We start from the raw sequence: 19,017 nt of genomic DNA on the forward strand, positions 1-19,017 counted from the left end.
GGGTTTCCATTGTAACTAGATGATAGCGCGATCGTTGGACTGTAAATGTCACTCATATCTTACAGAGGCCTACAATGTCTTGAACTATGCACTAAGCCTTCTACGACGGGGTTATAATTGTGAGAAATGCTAGAGGTAGAGACTGGCCCTTGAATTGATCTATCGAACTCAAAAGTGCGGTAATGACAGACCGGTTCGGACGTATATGTGAATGTTCCTCGTAGAAAGGAATTGTGAATACATACTAAGTGCATGTACCTGAGCACAAGGTTATATTGTCAATGAGCGAGAATATTAATCCTTTACCCAAACCTCCACGACATAGATCTTTCAGGTGCAAAGGGAAGGTGAATTATATATGCAAGATACACACTACCCAATAAGGCAGCGTCCTGTCTATGCAGCCACACCAACGGGGATGGAGGCAGCGGGAGCCGCAGCAGGCTGGATGGGAGCGGCGGTTTGCATGCGAGGCGCCTGCTGGAACTCACGCTCGACCGCCTGCTCCAGACTCTCGTACTCGACCAGGCCGAGCTGTGCGTCCTTCCAGATGGGCTGGTTCTGTTCCTCGGCGCCTTCCACGCCGACACCGACAAACCCACCCTGGGCTGCCCAATCACTAGTGCGCTTGATGCCCAGATCGTTCCACACCGCCTGGACGGCCTGCACCAGGTGGTCGCGGTGCTGCTTGACGTGTCCCGGAGTGGGAGTGATACGCAGGCGCTCCTCACCGCGAGGCACGGTCGGGTAGTTGATCGCCTGGACGTAGATTCCGTGCTCCTCCAACAGCTTGTCCGAGGCCTTCTTGGCAAGCTCGGCATCGCCAACCAGAAGAGGTACGATGTGAGAGGGGTTCGGAATCACGGGAATATCTAGTTCCTTCAGTGCCGTCTTCACGGCCCGAGTGTGCAACTGCTGCAGCACACGGTCGCCCTTGTGACGTGCCTGGTACTGGATGGCCGTATTGGCTCCGGCCATCGTCGCCGGAGGCAGCGAGGTCGTGAAGATAAAACCGGGAGCGAGGGAGCGGATGGTATCCACCATAGCCGCAGAGCCGGCAATGTAGCCTCCAACACACCCGTACGCCTTGCCCAGAGTACCAGTGATGATGTCCACGCGGTCCATCACCGTTCCCTTGATGGAGCGAGGGTTGGGGGTGTCCTGAGAGGCATAGATCTCGTAGTCAAGATGTTCTGCAACACCAGCCCCGTGGGGACCGTACATACCCACAGCATGGACCTCGTCCAAAAAGGTAATGGCGCCGTACTTGTCGGCGAGGTCACAGATAGCCTCAATTGGGGCGATGGACCCGCACATACTGTAAACGGATTCGAACGCGATGATCTTGGGCACATGCAACGGCAGAGACGCCAGCTTGTTCTCCAGATCGACCAGGTCGTTGTGCTTGAAGACCATCTTTTTGGCGCCAGAGTGACGGATACCCTGAATCATCGATGCATGGTTCAAGCTGTCCGACAGGATGACACAGTCGGGCATCTTGCTTCCTAGGGTCGCGAGCGTGGCATCGTTGGCAACAAAGCACGAGCTGAACACCAGCGCCGCTTCCTTGCCGTGCAATTTGGCGAGCGTGTCCTCCAGAGCCACGGCATGCTTGTTGTGTCCCGAGATATTGCGAGTACCACCGGCGCCGGCTCCGTAGGTATCCAGAGTTTCGTGCATGGTGGCCAGCACTTCCGGGTTGCGACCCATTCCGAGATAGTCATTCGAGCACCACACGGTCACCCGCTCTTCCACCGAGGCGGTGTGAGCACGGGGGAATTCCTTGGCGAGACGATTGATGTTGTTGAAGTAGCGGTAGGACTTGTCCTTGTGTTTCTTCTCCAGTTCACCCTGGTAGAAAGCATTGTAGTTGAATGGAGCGGAAACGGGAGCCTCAGGACGGGGACCGGAAACCGCCGCGGGAGAAGTGGTCAGTGGGGTCTTGCCTTTGCCGTTGCCAAAGGTGGGTTCGACTGTTCGGAATCAATTAGCTACATATATTCAATTTATCCGCTGAGAAAGTACGCACGTCTGTCGGTGTTCTTGTAAAGATCTGGGCTCAGGTTGGCGCCATTGCCTCCAGTACCGTGCAGCGCTCTTCTGGTCTGAGTGGGACGGAAATGCTTGCTGCTCATACCCGGCACACCAGCGGCAGAGGAGGTGAACCTCTTGGCGCCGGCCATGCGGGCGCTTTGGACAGCCAGGGCCTTGCTCATCACAGGGCAACGACGAGCGATGACCTGGAGGTTCGACATGGTACCTCCGCCGGGACTGAGGCTGGGACGGGTAGCCGTGGCAAGAGTACGCAGAGTGGTGGGAGAGGTGCGCTTGAGGAACGGACACATCGCCCGAGACTGCTGGAGAAGAGACTCCATGGTGACGGCGGCGAGCGAGCGAGCAGAGACTCAATCGAGGCAAGAATTGGTTTTGTGGTGTTGAGACGGAAGGTAGATAACAAGCAAAAGGTCGAATTGGGAGGGGAGGATGAATGGGAGAAAAGAAATACGAAAGGGATAAATAGACCGGGGTAGTCTGGTTTTCAGACGACACTACTTTTCCAGACGCCGAAGCAGGAGATTGGATCCAGTCGCCGCCCAGTATAAGGGCAGAACAGTCGCAGAAACCGAGAAAAAAGAACCTGGACGATGACTAAAAGCCAATGTGTGACTCGACCGTTGCCTCATTGCCTCAAGGTGCCTCAGCCACCGACGGGGGAGGGGGGAGACCATGCCGCTAATCCTGTTCGGGCAAAATGCACCTCGCGAGTGGCTGCTAATACGCGGCAGGTGATTGGCTGGTAATGAAGATTGTAGACGCTACGGAATTACCGTTGCCGTATGATCCGATACTGGGGAAAGGTGGGTTATATGGTAACATAAGGTAAAGTACGGTAAACGGAACACCCGCGGCATATCCTCGGAATCCTCCACGGTGGCCGAGGAAGAAGTCTCCTCACATTTCTGTCCGTCTTCGGAGTGCAACGTAACATACGACATATGATGATGACCTCGACTTTTTTTTCATGAACTCATACACTACGATTTTGTAGTCGCCCAAGGAATGAACCCAAGCAAGGAAGAATCTTTCACTTCAGCTGAAGCCCATCCCAGCATCCATCGTGGCAAATCATGGCCCCAGAAGAGTACACCACAGAAGCGCACATTTTCCCCACTCTTGATCAGGGTCCCAAGTCATAACCGTATGGCCAATCAGGACAAAATAATGAATGGACAAAAGAAGAACAGGTGCAGGAAAACCAGCCGCATACAGGCGCATGCTCGTCTATCGCCTCGTCAACCTCAATCAGCTTATCTCTCTTTGCTTTTCATCTCACATCATCCCCTCCAGCCGTCTTTCACGAAAAGTGACAGGTAGATTAGAGAAACAAAAGTTGACATGTTAATACAAGGCAGAAACATAAGCTGCCGCGAACAATAAGCACAAATCCATCAAGATCACAGTAGTCTCTCAAAAAACGCCGTAGCCCCATTCAGTCATGCGGGTAGGTACCTAATAATGTCTTGTGCACATCAGCTTTCCAGTCCACCATCACCATCAATCAATCGCAAGCGCTCCGTGGTCGTCTTAGCTCGCTTCGACGATCCCTTGCCGCTGCCACGTCCTCGTCCTCGCTTGGGAACAGGTGTCGACGAGGGCGTGCCAATGTTGTCCGCAGTTGATACAGGCGTTGCCGCACCTGAAGGCTTCGCGCTGATATCATCAAAGTTTCCTTCTCCTGTAGTAGAAAAGAAAGAGTAAGCTTCATATCGTCAATGGAAAATGGATTGGGAGTCGCGCCATACCTTCGTGATACATGTCGTCAAGCGTAAGATCCTTCTTTCTCTTTTGAGCCGCCTTCTTGCCTCCTTTGCCAGCCCCAAACACCTCACCGCGGTCTAGAGCTTCCTTCTCCTTCTGCTCAATCAGTTCGGCCTGCTCATCATCCGCCAGCCACATGGCGATATCCTTGGTCCGACTCTCGCGGTTGCGAGTGTTGAAGTCAACTCCGCCGGCCGCACCGCCCGAAATGACAACGCGCTGCACCTCTTCTTTCTGCAGGGCTCGCTTGCGGATTCGCTCTTCGATGGTGCCGCGCGTGATGAGCCGGTAGACGGTCACCTGTCTGGTCTGGCCGAGACGATGCGCTCGATCCATAGCCTGCGAGTCAATGGTCGGGTTCCAATCCGAATCGTAGAAAATGACAGTGTCAGCGGCAGTCAGGTTGATACCCAGACCACCGGCACGGGTGGACAAGAGGAACACAAAAATCTCGGGCCGTTGTTGGAAATCGGCCACGGTGTCACGACGGTCCTCGAGTTTGGTGCTTCCGTCCAAGCGGCAGTACTTGTAGTTGCGGTAGGTGAGATACTCTTCCATCAGGTCGATCATGCGCGTCATCTGGAAGTACAGCAGCACACGGTGACCGCCCGCCTTGAGTTCGCGTAGAAGTTCGTCCAGTTTGGCCAGCTTGCCCGAATCGGTGACGAAACGCCGCATGGATGGAACTTCGATGTGCGTGTACCGCCCCTTGGTGGATATCGGCTTCGGCAGCATGGGTGGGAGCGAGAACGGGGCGGGGTCCAACTTCTTCTCAAGGATCTGCTGCTCCATCTGTCTAGAAGGCGTGCTAAAGAGGACATGACGAACGGAGACGTTGAAGAAGGCACCCTGGATTTCCCTGACGGCCGCTTGACCAGAGCAGGAAATGGTGATCGGAGGCGCCGATGCGGCAGGGCTCGCGCAGGGTTCAATCACATCTAGGCCTCCGCGTTCGAACGTCGCCTCAGAAACATTCATTAAATCCCGCATGTAGCCCTCCACGGTAACGTCGCGGACAGCCTGCTGATCGTTCCGCTGGACAATATTGAAGAGGGAATGAGGAAGCACAGACTTTGCTGTCTGCTCGTCATCGTCATTGTAGATGACATTCAGGCGAGACAGTCTGTTGCTCTGGCCACGACGGCGCACCGCCCGCTCGAAGACGCCGATATGGGACTGCTCGTACGCTTCATTGATGGAGGTGTCGGCGAACCGCAGGAATGAAAAGCCACCATCCTCGTCGATGCTGCGCTTGATATTCTCCGGGGTGAAGATGTTCATCAGGTGCTGCAGGTATTTGCCTCGGAAACCAGCCTGTTCATTGCCCGGCCCAGCCACGTCAACACGACCGCTAGGGCTGCATAAAAGGCGCGGTAGGCTGTACTCGATCAGGTTACGCGTCGAGTAACGGACATCCACGTTCTGTCCCTCGCGGACGAACGAGGCGGTTTCTGCAAAATGTCCGACCGAGAACGGTGACTTTGTCTCTGCCCGCTCGAACAGGTCGGGATGGTTGCAGACTTTCCGGAACTGCATGACCAAGTTCATCAGTGTCGTGCTGTCGGCTTCATCGCCAACAGCGGCCTTCTCGATGAGGTCCATGATGCTGACGCGGTTCCGCAGGTTGGCGTAGTAGGCCCGCTGTCTATACGTCAGGTCGCAGAACACATCCTTCTCAATCTTGTCTCCAAGTTCTTGCTGGACGTGTTTCTTCACGCGACGAAGCATAAATGGCTTAAGAATCATGTGCAAACGCCGGAGCTGGTCCTCGTTAAGTTTGGTATTACTTTGAGCATGAGACTCGATGTCCTTGGAGAACCACTCGCTGAATTCATCGTGAGAGTCAAACAAGGTCGGCATAATGAAATGCAAAAGGGCCCACAATTCCTGCATGTTATTCTGAATCGGGGTACCAGTGAGCAGAAGACGGTTTCGGCAGTGAAATCCGAGCAGGTTCTTCCACCGCGAACTTTGAGACGACTTAATGGCCTGGGCTTCGTCGAGAATCATGTATTGCCACTTGACTTTCTGGAAGTACTGCGAATCGAGGACGACAAGCTGATACGATGTCACAAGGACATGGAACTCTGACTCTTTGGTGTAAGTGATGTGCTTGCGGTCCCAAAACTTCCGGAGGACCTTGCGATCTTTCGCCGAACCCCAGTAAGGCAGCACCTTGATATCAGGAACAAACTTGGTGATCTCCTGCTGCCAGTTATGCAGTGTCGATGCTGGCGCAATGACCAGGAACGGTCCCCAGATGTTGTGAACCTCAGCCAAGTACGCCATGACCGATATAGACTGGATGGTCTTACCCAGACCCATCTCATCTGCCAAAATACCGTTGATACCTTGCTCGTACAAATTGACAAGCCAGTTCAGACCCTTCAGCTGGTATTCCTTGAGCTTGGCCGTAAGCATCTTAGGCTGTGAGATTTCGATATCGCCAAAACTCGTGGGGTTCTGGAAGTTCAGTTCACCCTCGTCGAGAGCAGCCATCGGGTTCTCTTCAGCATTGAAGGCACGTGCTCGTTCCTGAGCTTCTTTGACGGCGTTCTGGGCATTAGCCATGGCCGCCTGCCGCAGAGCCGTCTCATCTTCCGCGTCGAAATCCAGGTCCTCAAAATTGGTGACTTTGGTGCCCACGTCGGCGACGCTAGGCGGCAGGTCGATGGTGTGGTTCTGGGCCTTGCCAGGTTGGATGGTCTCATCTGAGGCGTCGACAGCGGTATCCCCCGAAGAATCTGCTCCGGCACCTTTGATCTTTCGGCCAATGAAGTGAGAGTACAGTTCAGTCTGGGAGATCAAGAAATTCAGCTTGCGCTTCTGACGATTGGCTTCACGCTCTGCTTCTGCCTTCTTGGCGGACTCGATCTCCTGTTTCTCGGCGAGACGACGCAGATCACGCTCCTCGCGCTCGTTGCGCTTCCAGAAGGACATCATTTCACGCATCGTCCGCTTGGCACGGGCTTGCGTGTCTTTCATGCTCTTGTTCGTACGCTCTTGCCATTTGCGAGACTGCTTACTGGCAAGCTGAGCTGTCTTCCGCAGGTTTTCCTGACGCGTGCTGAGAGAAAGGGTCTTGATGCGATAGACTTTGGGGATGTCTTTCCGGGCAATATCCCGCCAGATCTGTTCATATATCTGATTGTAACCCTTCGAATCGAACGTGGATACGGGCGCAGGCGTGGGTTCTTTGGAACGTGCACCCTTGGCCTCCTTCTTGAGTGTCTCCTTCCTCGGATCTTCCTTGGGAGCGATAGGCAAGGGCTCATCATTCTCCATGGCAGCATAAGCAGCTTCGGCCGCATCCTTCTCGGCCTGCTTCTGCTCCTTGGATTTCTTCGGCCGTGAGGTTCCCGAGCGTCCAGACTTGCGCCTCGACGGGGAGCTGCGACCGATGTGAAATGAGCTGGTAGTGCCTCCTTCCAGGTTAGGAGCGAGCGGCGTGACCTCTCCGATTTCCTCCGGCGATGTGACACCTTCAAGAGCTCGCTTGGTCGATTTGATCTTTCTCTGGGCCCTTTCAGCTTCGCGAAGGAATTTGGCCTTCTCGGCGGCATCATTGGCCTTATTTGCCTTGCGCTCTGCCTCAAGCTTCTTCTGCATTTCCAAACGCACCGTATTCTCACGCCGCCGCTTCCGCTGCATGTCCTTCTTGCGTTCCTTTTCATCCTGGACCTCCTTCGCCTGAACTTCAGCAATGACCGACGCTTCGTTTCCGACCCGGAATCGATCCACTCCCGCGTTTGCCTGCTTCTCAAAAGTTTTACCGAGCTTGACCAGGAAATCGTGCCGGCGACGCTGTCTTTGTATTAGTACACTGAGATTTCAGATGTGGAAAGATGTAAGTTAGAGGCCTACCTTGCGCCTGATGCCCTCGGCTTTCTCCGCATCCAAAGCCCTTTTCTTGCTCGTCACGATGTAGCGTTCATACTCTGCCTCAAAGCCAGGCGACTCAACATCGCTCTTGTCGGCATTGTCAATCTCCGCGATGATCTTGTTGATGGTTTCGGCATCACGTTCGGTTAATGTCTTGCGGCTGGAGACTCGAGAGGCTTTCGTCGGTTCGAAAGTACCGTTAGCGGATGCGACAGGAAGCGCTTCGGCGGATTTGGGTTCTTGTTCCACATTCCGACGACGTTTTTCAGCGCTCGGCTTTTTCTCAAGTCGGGGCAAGGCTGTGGCAGAGATGGGTTCCGGCTCCTTAACTTTAAGTTGGGAGGCAGGTGGAAGAACGTGCGCCGCTGGAGGGGGGGTGAGTCTTCTCGTGGCTGGCACTGCGGCAAGGGTCGGTGGTGCGGGTGTTATTGTGGTTGCCGGGGCGGGTAGGGGTTCTGGAAGGGACTGCTTTTTAGGGGAGCTCTCTTCAGTCGGACCCGAAAGAATGCTGGCGAATGACATGGGGTCGGCGGCGCGAGCATGTTTCTATTAAACAATGGAGATAAAGTCTCAGTAAATGTACTCATCTCACATTTGGCTAAGGTAATGGTCGAAGTGAAGACATACCGTTTCCCTAGGGGGAGAAGCCGGCCGGGGCTCTCGCATCATTGATGATGAGTATCCAGGAGCGCCATTTCCTCCGATGGAATAGATTGGTTCTGTCTCTTTCTTTGGAGGCGATTGTGATAGGCTTTCCAGGCGAGCGGATGGATGGGCGTGAGATGGAGTGGAGTGGTTATAGGGAGATGCGCCGTTGTTGGACATCACCGATGCTGAGTATGGCCTTGGTAATGAAAACTGCGGCGTCCCTGCGGATGAATGTGCCTGATACTGCGACGAAGGCTCCGCATGATGCCCTGGCGGAGGAGCACCACCATTTAGTGGAGGTAGTGTAGCTGGTAAGGGAGAAGGCGCATGCGAGTAATGGGGACTCCGAGACAGTGACGGCTGTGGAGCGAAAGCCGGTGGTGTCTGAGGAGGGTGCTGCTGGTATTGATCATTGTTGGGATAGTATGAACGGTTCTTATTCGGAGGAGAATAGACGGGAAAACGAGGCTGCTGCGTTGGAGACTGGGGATTGTAAGGCGGAGCCCCCGTCATGATGGCCGCGTGTGCCGGAGAACGCGGCGGCGAATATTCGAATACAACAGGAGCAGTGATAAGGTAGCTGAAGCTCGAAAAGGCGACTTTGTCAAGTGGACATTGAACAGGGCCGGTCGTCCAAGCGAAGAGGGGGTAGAGAGGAAAGGTATCTTCCAAAAGGGACGGGCAATCACGCGTTTCGCACCTGTCGCGGCGATTTCAACTGCTTGAAGAATTAGCTCCGAGACAGGATTTGGTATAAGAAGAGATGGATTTAGAGGTTGAAATAAGGAAATGGATCGTCAGTTCATATGAGACAGGTTGTGAAGTCGGAAGATGAGTTGGAAGGGAGATAAGGGGAGAGACAAATGAGAGTAGAAGAGGTTGCCTCACCGTTTTGACAGAAACCTCTGGGGATAATTGGATGAAGGCGAGCTCTTTGTGGATGTTGGACCAAACCAACAAACTCCCGTCAGCGCCAGAGTGGCTCAGGTTCGGATGCGATGGAAAACAAGCACCCGCCTGTGGTTCTCCCGAATCGGGAATTGACACTGTGGTGCGGCTGACGGAGCTTGTGGACAAGGGAATAGGGAGACAAGTGAGATGGAGAAGTTGGAGATGTAGTTGGTAAGATGAAGATAGAATGGATGATAGAGATGAAGATGGAGATGGAGGATGAAGAAAAGAAAGGGTCGAAGGTGGAAGGAAGTAATAGTGAATGATAATGATGATAATAATGATGCTGCTGTTGGATCTTCGAACTGGTCGTTCCAGCCTTTTCCCCCCCTTTGCCCAAGTTTTTCTCTCTGCCCTCTCTTCACTTTACTTGTTCTTCTTGTTCCTCTTTCGTCGCTTTTTTGGGCACTGTCCGCGATCCATACACGTACAGCCTGGCAGTACGTGTATTGGGATTACGTACGCCACTGATCCCAGGTACCTGGCCGATCGATTGGATCTTCACTCGCCAAGAATTTGCAAGCACCAACCTATAGGTTGCACTTCGATGAAGCAGTCAGGCAAGGGACAGCGTTGGAAAAGAGAAACGATCCGAAAGTCCTCTAAAGCAGTGAGCATGAAGGTCTGCTTCCTTTTTGTCATTGTCAACCTGCCCTTGCGCGATATTCACTACTCCAGATTAAGGTATTCAATGCCAAGCCTATGTGTCCGATACCGGTAATTACACTCAAAACATCATCGCCATGCTCATAAATTACACGGCGATTGAATCCAACTGATTCTCTTCTAATAATGACACTCGCAATGACACTCGTGGCATTATTATTCTCTGATAGAATCCCAATACTCCGCACTGTCTGCAAATCCTTTCTATAGACGTGATGTGTCTCTGTTGCAAGCATCGCCTGATACCACGCGCAGGGGTATATGGAGGAGCACCAAGATTGCCTGTTATACCAAACGTAAGGAAGGCACGGCTGATGATGGTGGATGATGACCGTTGTCACCTGAAACCGCAGAGGCCTTGCTGAGTATGATTTCCCATGGACTGTTGGACAAGGACTAGAGAACCCCAGCAATGGCTTGACACCACGCACTTTGCTGCTCAGAAAATCGATGATCAATGAAGGGCATTCATCTTGTTCTTCCATGGAATTTTTGTGAGGACCAATGACCATATCCAAGTAGACGCGGTTGTTGCGCAGCCACCCGTCTATGCATCGGAGCTTGGGGAAACACAGGAAATAAGACACCTACGAGGTGCATGGCCCTGGCGCTTCTGTGTGCGCGAATTATACAGACTGTTGTGACCTGCCCTATTCGCTCCCCTACGCAGTATTTTTGTTGTATATCGGCCTGGCGACCATCTCATGGGCGTGGTATTCTCCTGGACTTCAATATCCTTGTACCTTAAGGATACGTCTAGATTGATTCTATTATTTCGTAATATCAGCCTTCGGAAGCTACTGAGCTCGTATTATCTCTTCCTCGCATAGGACTAATCATTCCGTAGTCATGCCTGAGGCGAAAACATTCAGTCTTAGAAAAATACTATGGAGATCGCATCGCCAACTGACCATGAATTAGGCCATTGAATCCCTTATTCACCCTGAGTTAATATATATATAGTTAATATATATATAGTTAATATATATATATATATTGTAGCATCAATTCGCTTCCTCCTTGCTCATGATCTTACGATCTACCCGACACTGTTAGTTCCGAGACTCTTGCATGGCTGAGCCAGCTTTGAGTTCAGATTTAAGTGTCATTGATTCTCCCAAGGTATATGGTACCTGGACTCTTGCATTGACCCTGACGGCTGGAAAGTCCTCCTTGCAGCAATCTGGAGAAACACCGAACTCTTAATATGATGAGATCGTGCAAGCCTGATTGGTGATGTCTTCTGCGTGTCCGACAGTCATCCACCGGCCCCGAGGATAGGTAGATATGGTCAGATCCACGCAGACTGCAAGCTGGAAATTGTTGGATTGATCTTCAGAACCAGATGTGTGTTTCCAGATGAGGAAGATCTCTGACGTTTCTGCTTCCCGTTACGTTCCGAGCAGTCGGACAGCATGGGGAATAAGCAGTTCACCCTGCATCTCAGTGGGCCCATTCGCCTGTCACCTCATCTTCCCTGCTCATCCTGCTTCTGTATAGTCCCTGCTGTCATTCATGAAATACTCGGCCTTTCATAGATGAATCCAACGACGTCACAGTCTGAATCGGACCTGACAATGGACCACCTGATTTCTTACTTTCCCCTCCCTCGAGCCACTGATGGGAATCTCTCCATTATTGAAAGTTATAAGAACCACGCGAAATCTGTCATGCCTACTCGACAATTTTCATTTTTGCTGCTATTTCAAAATCATTCTTACCTCGTTTGACTGGCCAATTGTTTCTTCTTTCACAGTTGCATCTTGAGAACACCAGTCAGCATGACCATACCAGACAAACAATGGGCCCAGGTGGTCGAAAAGAAGGGCAATCCACCGGTTTACAAGGAGATCCCCGTGCCCAAACCCGGCCCCGATCAGATCCTTGTCAAGATCCGTTACTCGGGTGTCTGTCACACAGACCTGCATGCCATGAAGGGCGACTGGCCCCTCCCGCTGAAATTGCCTCTTGTCGGAGGCCACGAGGGTGCCGGGGTTGTTGTGGCCAAAGGCGACCTGGTGACTGGCTTCGAGATTGGCGATCACGCAGGTATCAAGTGGTTGAACGGATCCTGCATGGAATGTGAATTCTGCAAGCAGTCTGAGGAGCCTCTCTGTCCCCAGGCGACCATGTCTGGCTACACTGTCGATGGCACCTTCCAGCAGTACTGTGTTGCCAAAGCCACTCATGCCTCGAACATCCCAAAGGATGTTCCCCTCGATGCGGTCGCTCCCATCCTCTGTGCCGGTCTCACGGTCTACAAGGGCCTGAAGGAATCTGGCGCACGCCCCGGGCAGACAGTCGCGATCGTGGGCGCAGGAGGGGGCCTAGGCTCTCTCGCCCAGCAATACGCCAAAGCGATGGGATTGCGAGTCGTAGCGATCGACGGCGGCGATGAGAAGCGAGAAATGTGCGAGAAACTCGGTGCAGAGGTAAGAGACGGCCTGCATTGTCTGCGCGTATCCAACTAACGTCTCCCGGGACGCCTAGGCCTACATCGACTTCACCAAATCCAAGAACGTCGTCGAGGACGTCAAAGCCGCCACCCCGGGCGCACTAGGCGCCCACGCTGTTCTCCTACTCGCCGTCTCGGAGAAGCCTTTCCAGCAAGCTACGGATTACGTCCGCTCGCACGGTACCATCGTCGCGATCGGTATGCCCGCAGACGCATACCTGAAAGCCCCCGTGTTCAAAACCGTGGTCAAGATGATCAGCATCAAGGGCAGCTACGTAGGAAACCGCCAGGACGGCGTCGAGGCGATCGACTTCTTCGCCAGGGGGCTCATCCATGCGCCGTTCAGGAAAGCGCCATTGAAGGATCTTCCGCGCATATTTGAGCTAATGGGTTAGTCCTTTTCCTATGCCCGTTCGAGATCCGTCACTGACAGCCCTGTAATAGATCAAGGTAAGATTGCCGGTCGATACGTTCTTGAAATACCGGAGTAGAGGGCGAAGATCGGCAGCGCAGCAGCAATTGACGAATTGAGGTGCCGAGATGTAATCCTTAATTATGATTATATTCAGTAGCCTATAGTCTACATAGAGTTATTTTATTGTACAAGGGAAGTCATGGCTTATTAATACTTAACGAAGCGACGTGTTTCTAACATTTACTAATCGATTTGAAACTCACCTGCATATCCAGCCTGAAAATCGCCAGTAGATGTAATCCAATTCGAACAGGAAACCGGTAATTACAAGAAACAACACGATCATCCTGTGATCAAGAGAGACAGGTACCCTCGTCAATTGACACCTTTCTCCCCAACCAACCCCTCCAGATTCGTCTCCGAAGGAGTAGACGACGACTGTCCAACCGTCGCCTGCGGTCCCTTGTAGAACTTACGCGCATACAGAAGATAATACAACAGTGCACCGCCCCAAAGCGCACCGTTGATGACGACGGTATAGTTCATATCCTCGGCTTTCAAGTCTGTCAGCACAACGCCTTTATTACCTACAGAGAGGAAAGACTTACGAGTTGGAGCAGGTCCCAGTGTGGGGAACATGCACAAGACGATCGCGAAGGAGAGATACACGATGGCCGTGACGGCGATAGGCTTGCTCAGCCATCCGGTGTAGAACTCCCCCGGCTGGAAGCGCTCGCCACCCCACACGAGCCGCGCAAAGATGGGGGTCATCCAGGCGAGAGCGTTCCCCGCGACGGCGAGGGAGAAAAGAGCGCTTGAGGCGGCGTTGTTGATGAGGCAGAGCAGGCCGATGATGATAGCGGCTGCGACGACACCCCAGATCATGCGGACTGGCTGGTAACGGATGCGTTTGCTGACGTGCCGGAAGAAGGAGGAGAAGGGGAGGGCGCCGTCGCGGGAGAAGGCCCAGCTCTGTCTGGAGGCGGCGAGGACGAGGCTCAGGCCCATGAAGAACTGAACGATGGCGACAACGGCCATGAAGCCCAGGGCACCGGGTTTGCCGAGTGCGTCGTAGTAGATCTGGCGGTGATCAGCTCGGGCTTATGCGGGTGTCCTTTAGGGCTTGACAAGCTTACCTGCGCCATCGGTTGACCAAAAGCAGTCCCCAGAACGTTGTCCAGCTTGGTATCCATCACGGCTGCTATGACTGCAAGAGACAGAAACCCCAGGATGCCACATAGCCCGATCGACCAGAGGATACCGAGTGGTACCGCACGTGTGGCATGAGTAGCCTCTTCGCTCATATGGACGCAGGAATCAAAGGCACCAATGGTCCAGATAGGCGACAGCCACGCAAGCATAAACGCCCACCCCGCTGGCCATGTGGTCAGGTTTTCAACATGTCCGAAGACATAGGAACCCGAGTTGACGGGTCCGCCATTCATCGCCTTCCCAACAGGGAGCGCAATCACGGTTGCTACCACGAGCCCGATGTTGCTGACGATGCAGAGCGTCTGGATCTTCGGCATAATTCGCGCAAAGAATGTGGTAATCAACCCGTGTACAACGACGCAAGCGACGTATGTGGCATACACGACCGGGCGGGAAGCGGTCCACTCCCCATCGCGGGCGATGGAAACGAGTGACAGCAACATGGTTGCAAACCCATCTACATCCTGCACGTCAGCATATGCCTCAGACACAACCAGACCGGGGGAGGGCTCCACGCACAATCGATCGAGCAGACCCCACCCACAAGACCGATGGTATTGCTGTATCCAACGACAAAACTCAGCGGGTTCTTCCATTTCTCATCGCTGAAATAGTGCGTCCAGAAATAAAGACCGCCAGCGGTGGGCATCGCGGATGCCAGGTCAGCCTATGAAAAGACAGACGATCAGCACCGGGCAGTCAATTCTGTATACAGTCAAATCACGTACCATAGCCAAACCAACAATGAAGATGAACATGCTTGCAACGAGCCAACCTAGAGGGCAGTCAATACCGCTGATCGAATGCGTCCACAGACAGGGACCCAAAGCTCTTACCCTGTCACTGGTCAGCAGGGACACTCCAAATTCCGCACTGCAACTCATGGAAATAGTTTACCCAGACCATGCCCACTGGGCCCGCAGGCAACGAGAATGACAAGGTAGATGCAATGGAGGGTAACAATCCCATGATGCTGAATGCAACCGCGAAGATCTGGGTAGTGGAGTAGTGTCGCCGAAGCTCTTGCTTGTACCCCAGCGTCGCTGGAAGGATCAATATCCATCAGCATATTCTCATTGCAGATGATACACCATGCCACACACCCAGTAACTCCATGTCACCAGACTCAACAGCGATATCAGGATCGACTGTTGGCGCAGCCTTGGACTTGACGTCCATAGCTCGAGTATTTTCCACCATGACTTGGTGCACAAAGTGAGATACGAGTTAACAATACGAGAGGACCATGAAGCTGCAGATTAGCAAGAAAGGTCATCGAAGTTAATCCATCTCACGTTGGCGTATCTATATTTAATATCCATCTGAATATGCACGCGACCCAAGGTAGAGTTACGAGAGGATTGAGTTCTGACAAGGAGGGGTGTACCTCCTAGGATCCCTTGCATGGAGTTGCATTCACCCAATGTCTGTCTGATAAGGAGTATTCATCGTCTCAACCATAATGTCGTCGTCATATTGTCCTCCTGAGTGGGGGTTCAACAGCTGAGCTAAAGGCACGGGAAGTCAGAGGAGCCAATCTCAGCAACTCAATGCTTTGTGTTACTGTGGTAGTGGCGATGGCCGGATTCTGATACTCAATTAGTTAGTTATCTATCGCGAGCGAAACAATCTGACACGGAGAGAGCATCCAATCTCGGCGCTTCATGGCGATGATAAGAGCCAGGAGCGTGCATTAGCTCACAAACTTGACGATGGCTTGAGTTGACTCTTTAGCGATGATGAGGAGAAAGGCGCAAGTCAGCGCGAGTTTTGCCTATTCGGAACTGATTGCCTGTCTTCCGAGGCTCAGAGTTGCCGGCTTATCGGTACGTTCAACAATATCATGATAAGATTGATGATATCTTCCACTCTGTATGGAAAGTTTATCTCAAGGACAAAACGGGACAAAGAGGGGGGTCGGACTCCCTCTACTACCATAAGTCTGTTGCTTAAACTGCAAGCACCACCCTTCAGGGTTCCAGACCCCAAAGTCCCAATCAAATGCAAAATATGAAGCCACGGGCGTAAATGTAGCCCAGTACCAATTTACAACACGAATCTGCGCAATTGAGCCCGGGCTCCTACCATCTATGAGCAGGCCGAGACTGCAGAGTCACAAACAAAGAAGAATCAGATGAAGAGAAACACCGGAAAATCGGATAACAAAACATTAAGTATATATACATAGCATCGTGGCTCAAACGGCACCTGGGCCCTTGTGGTGTGACTGATCTAGAAGCAACCGCGGCTTGATGAAGTCCTCGTCCAGCTGTCGGAACCAGGCGGCATGATCGCCAGATGGCCCACCCGAGAACAAATCACGAAGAGCTTCCCTCGCACTCAGTCCTGTCTCTCTCCTTGTGGGTGACGCTCCGCTCGAAGGAACAGCTTGTGAAGGCATCATATTCTGTGCCTGTGACGGTGACCGCCGCAGTCTAGAAGCCGCAGCCGGCGCAGAGGGGGGTAGATCATCGTCAGATGCACCATCATCGATATCCAAATCAAATGCATCAGCTTGGTCCGGCTCTGATGCCCCTCGGCCGCGGCCAACGGCTCTCAGGCCGAATTCATCCTCACTAGTAGCACTGCCATCGCTGTGAATTCCAGCCCCGTTCCCGAGAAGCGTCGCCGTCGATGATCTATCGCGCGCATCTTTGGAAGTGTAGGCGTTGGAATACATCCGTGCATGGCCCCGAGCCGACTGGGGCGGGCTAGGGCGGCGGTTGTTGCCACTGGAATAGCTGCCGGTCCTGTCACCGAGACCTGATCGCCGTATCCCGTCCAGGGGAATGGTAGAATCCGTGCGTCGGGGCGTATATCCCAGGCCGGTGTCGGACCGTTTGTAATAGGTGCCCCCATGGGTGACCTCGATGTCGAATTCATCGTCGGACTCAATCTCCTCGACGACGCCGGTCCGAATCCCAAGAATCTCCAGCATGCGAGCAGTCGTACCTCCGAAGATGATGACGGTCAACACGACGACAACCAGGACAGTGGCACGCAACGCCGGCGCGTTCACCCCTGTAAGCCCCGCGGCCAGCGCAACCCCCACAGCTCCGCGCAGGCCCGCCCAGAATAACATTGCTTGATGGGCGAAGGGCAGCTCGTCCGCGACTTCCAAGCCGTGACGGCGTGCCCTGTACCGGATGAACCAATTGATCGCCTTGGACAACGGGAACACGGCCAGATAACGGGCAAGGCAGATGCCAAAGACGGCGACAAGAATGAACAGAGGCTTAAATTGTAAATTCGTTTCGACCAACAAATCGAGGCCCAAATAGATGAAGATGAAGTTCTCCGACAATTGTGCCATGACCTGGAAGAGATATTTGGTGGTCAACTGCGTCCGCCGTGACATGTTGTAGTAGGCGTAGTGTTTCATCGTGATACCACAAAACAGCAGAGAGACGATGCCTAAGCCTGTCAGTTACCGGGACGCTGGAGAAGGTCCAAAGACACTCACCGGATAGGTGGACACCGTTCGAAAAGAAATAGCTGGCATACGCGATGAGGACAATCAAGCAGCTTTCGATCTTAGGCATGCGACGAACGTGCGTGTATTTCAGCCCCAGTGCGGTCATGATCCCAACAATCATGCCCACCAGCATACTACCAAAGAAGCCAAGCAGGAAGAGTCCGATAGCTTCAAAGAGATTGAGGATCGTCAGCGAGCCAGCATCACTGTCCGCATACTTCTGCGCTGTCTCGAACAAGACAATGGCAATGGCATCGTTCAAAATCGACTCGCCAAAAATGACCGTGTAAAGTTTGGGCTCGACTTTGTAGATGTTGAAAATGGCCAAGATCGTCACCGGATCCGTCGCAGAGAGCGTGGCCCCAACAGATATAGCCTCGACGAAAGAGATGTTCAGACCATCCAACGGGATCCGTGTCCAGATGAAAAGAACCAAGCCCAGCACAATCGCGGAGATGAATGTCCCCGCAAAAGCAAAGGTGAGTATAGTGCCGATGTTGCGGAAAAAATTCGCCTGGTGTAACTCGTAGCCTGAGGCCAAAATGATAGGAGGAAGGAGAAGGTTGAAAAAGAACTGATAGTCGAAAGTGACGCTATCTTGTATAGGCGACTCGGGACTCAACCGGATAATCAACCCGACAAACATACCTGCGTTAATGCGCATGAGCGACCGCCGACCCTTATGGGAGACAGATAATAGCAGAGACAAAGTTGAACGTACCAGCAAAGATTGACAGAACCGTTTCGTGGACCGCCTGGATCTTCTTTTGTTGCAGTATATAACTCGTAAACAGGGCAAACATCAACAGCATGATCAGGATGAAAAGAGCCCAGGAGCTGAAGAACTCTTTCTTTCCGGCTTTGGGAACATCTGAAATAGCTCATCAGCAACCGACCCCAGAGGTTTCTGAGTATAAGAGATCAACGCGCGTACCATCATCGGGCTCGTCCGAGTCGGCGGCTCTCCCTGCAGAACAAAGACAACAGGTTAGCCACGGCACTATCACTGTTACATGATCCATAACAAAACTGTTTCCAGTCAAATGACAGCAAACAATTCATAGGCGCAGACATCAAAGCAGCAATGAAGGACGTACGGATCAGCTGGTGAAGGACGTCGCCCATCAGTTGGCTCGCCATTATGAAGTCCACACAACCACCAAGCGGTTAACCCCAGCTGCGAGTCTCTGACGCCAAACCAAGGCGCACATAATAATAACTGACAGATGCAGTGCAAGAAGGGCAAACCACAAACGAAACGAAGTATTAGTGGCAAGGTGGAATGTTGCGATGGGAAAGATAGATGGATCAGGTAAAGTAAAGTACCTTGGTTTGGGGACAGGTAGCCGTCAATGTTGGAGACGCCCGCCCGAAGCCAAGCCCGATATCCACAAGGCTTGTCGGAGGCCGCCCCCCATCCTTTAACATCTCAAAATTTGAAGACTTGATCTTCGATAAAGAGTATTTGTGGCAAGAACGGGATTTATAGTACAA

At 52.7% G+C, this 19,017-nt stretch overlaps 5 protein-coding genes across 5 annotated transcripts; 1 reads left to right on the top strand and 4 right to left on the bottom strand.

Annotated features, from left to right (window-relative positions):
- Positions 1 to 396: 396 nt before the first annotated feature.
- Positions 397 to 2,375, bottom strand: hemA (5-aminolevulinic acid synthase HemA; the record flags this gene model as incomplete). The annotated part of the gene is made up of 2 exons (XM_043291197.1): positions 397 to 1,973; positions 2,030 to 2,375. 2 exons carry the CDS (start codon positions 2,373 to 2,375, stop codon positions 397 to 399), a joined length of 1,923 nt encoding a protein of 640 aa, XP_043147132.1.
- A 1,155-nt stretch (positions 2,376 to 3,530) lies between these two features.
- ino80 (chromatin-remodeling ATPase INO80) lies at positions 3,531 to 8,862 on the bottom strand (the record flags this gene model as incomplete). The annotated part of the gene is made up of 4 exons (XM_043291198.1): positions 3,531 to 3,736; positions 3,804 to 7,623; positions 7,684 to 8,247; positions 8,329 to 8,862. 4 exons carry the CDS (start codon positions 8,860 to 8,862, stop codon positions 3,531 to 3,533), a joined length of 5,124 nt encoding a protein of 1,707 aa, XP_043147133.1.
- A 2,885-nt stretch (positions 8,863 to 11,747) lies between these two features.
- Positions 11,748 to 12,912, top strand: Aud_006296 (zinc-dependent alcohol dehydrogenase; the record flags this gene model as incomplete). The annotated part of the gene is made up of 3 exons (XM_043291199.1): positions 11,748 to 12,398; positions 12,457 to 12,811; positions 12,866 to 12,912. The coding sequence occupies 3 exons, from the start codon at positions 11,748 to 11,750 to the stop codon at positions 12,910 to 12,912; spliced, it is 1,053 nt and encodes a 350-aa protein (XP_043147134.1).
- A 299-nt stretch (positions 12,913 to 13,211) lies between these two features.
- Positions 13,212 to 15,248, bottom strand: Aud_006297 (putative GABA permease; the record flags this gene model as incomplete). Its single annotated transcript, XM_043291200.1, has 7 exons — positions 13,212 to 13,390; positions 13,445 to 13,916; positions 13,973 to 14,505; positions 14,568 to 14,715; positions 14,777 to 14,921; positions 14,986 to 15,091; positions 15,152 to 15,248. The coding sequence occupies 7 exons, from the start codon at positions 15,246 to 15,248 to the stop codon at positions 13,212 to 13,214; spliced, it is 1,680 nt and encodes a 559-aa protein (XP_043147135.1).
- Positions 15,249 to 16,245: 997 nt separating this feature from the next.
- Positions 16,246 to 18,663, bottom strand: Aud_006298 (bifunctional K:H/Na:H antiporter NHX1; the record flags this gene model as incomplete). Its single annotated transcript, XM_043291201.1, has 5 exons — positions 16,246 to 17,462; positions 17,512 to 18,171; positions 18,245 to 18,394; positions 18,458 to 18,490; positions 18,621 to 18,663. The coding sequence occupies 5 exons, from the start codon at positions 18,661 to 18,663 to the stop codon at positions 16,246 to 16,248; spliced, it is 2,103 nt and encodes a 700-aa protein (XP_043147136.1).
- Between the last annotated feature and the right edge of the window lie 354 nt (positions 18,664 to 19,017).

Source organism: Aspergillus udagawae (genome assembly GCF_001078395.1).
Source record: "Aspergillus udagawae IFM 46973 DNA, scaffold_4, whole genome shotgun sequence".
Taxonomy (NCBI): Eukaryota; Fungi; Ascomycota; class Eurotiomycetes; order Eurotiales; family Aspergillaceae; genus Aspergillus; species Aspergillus udagawae.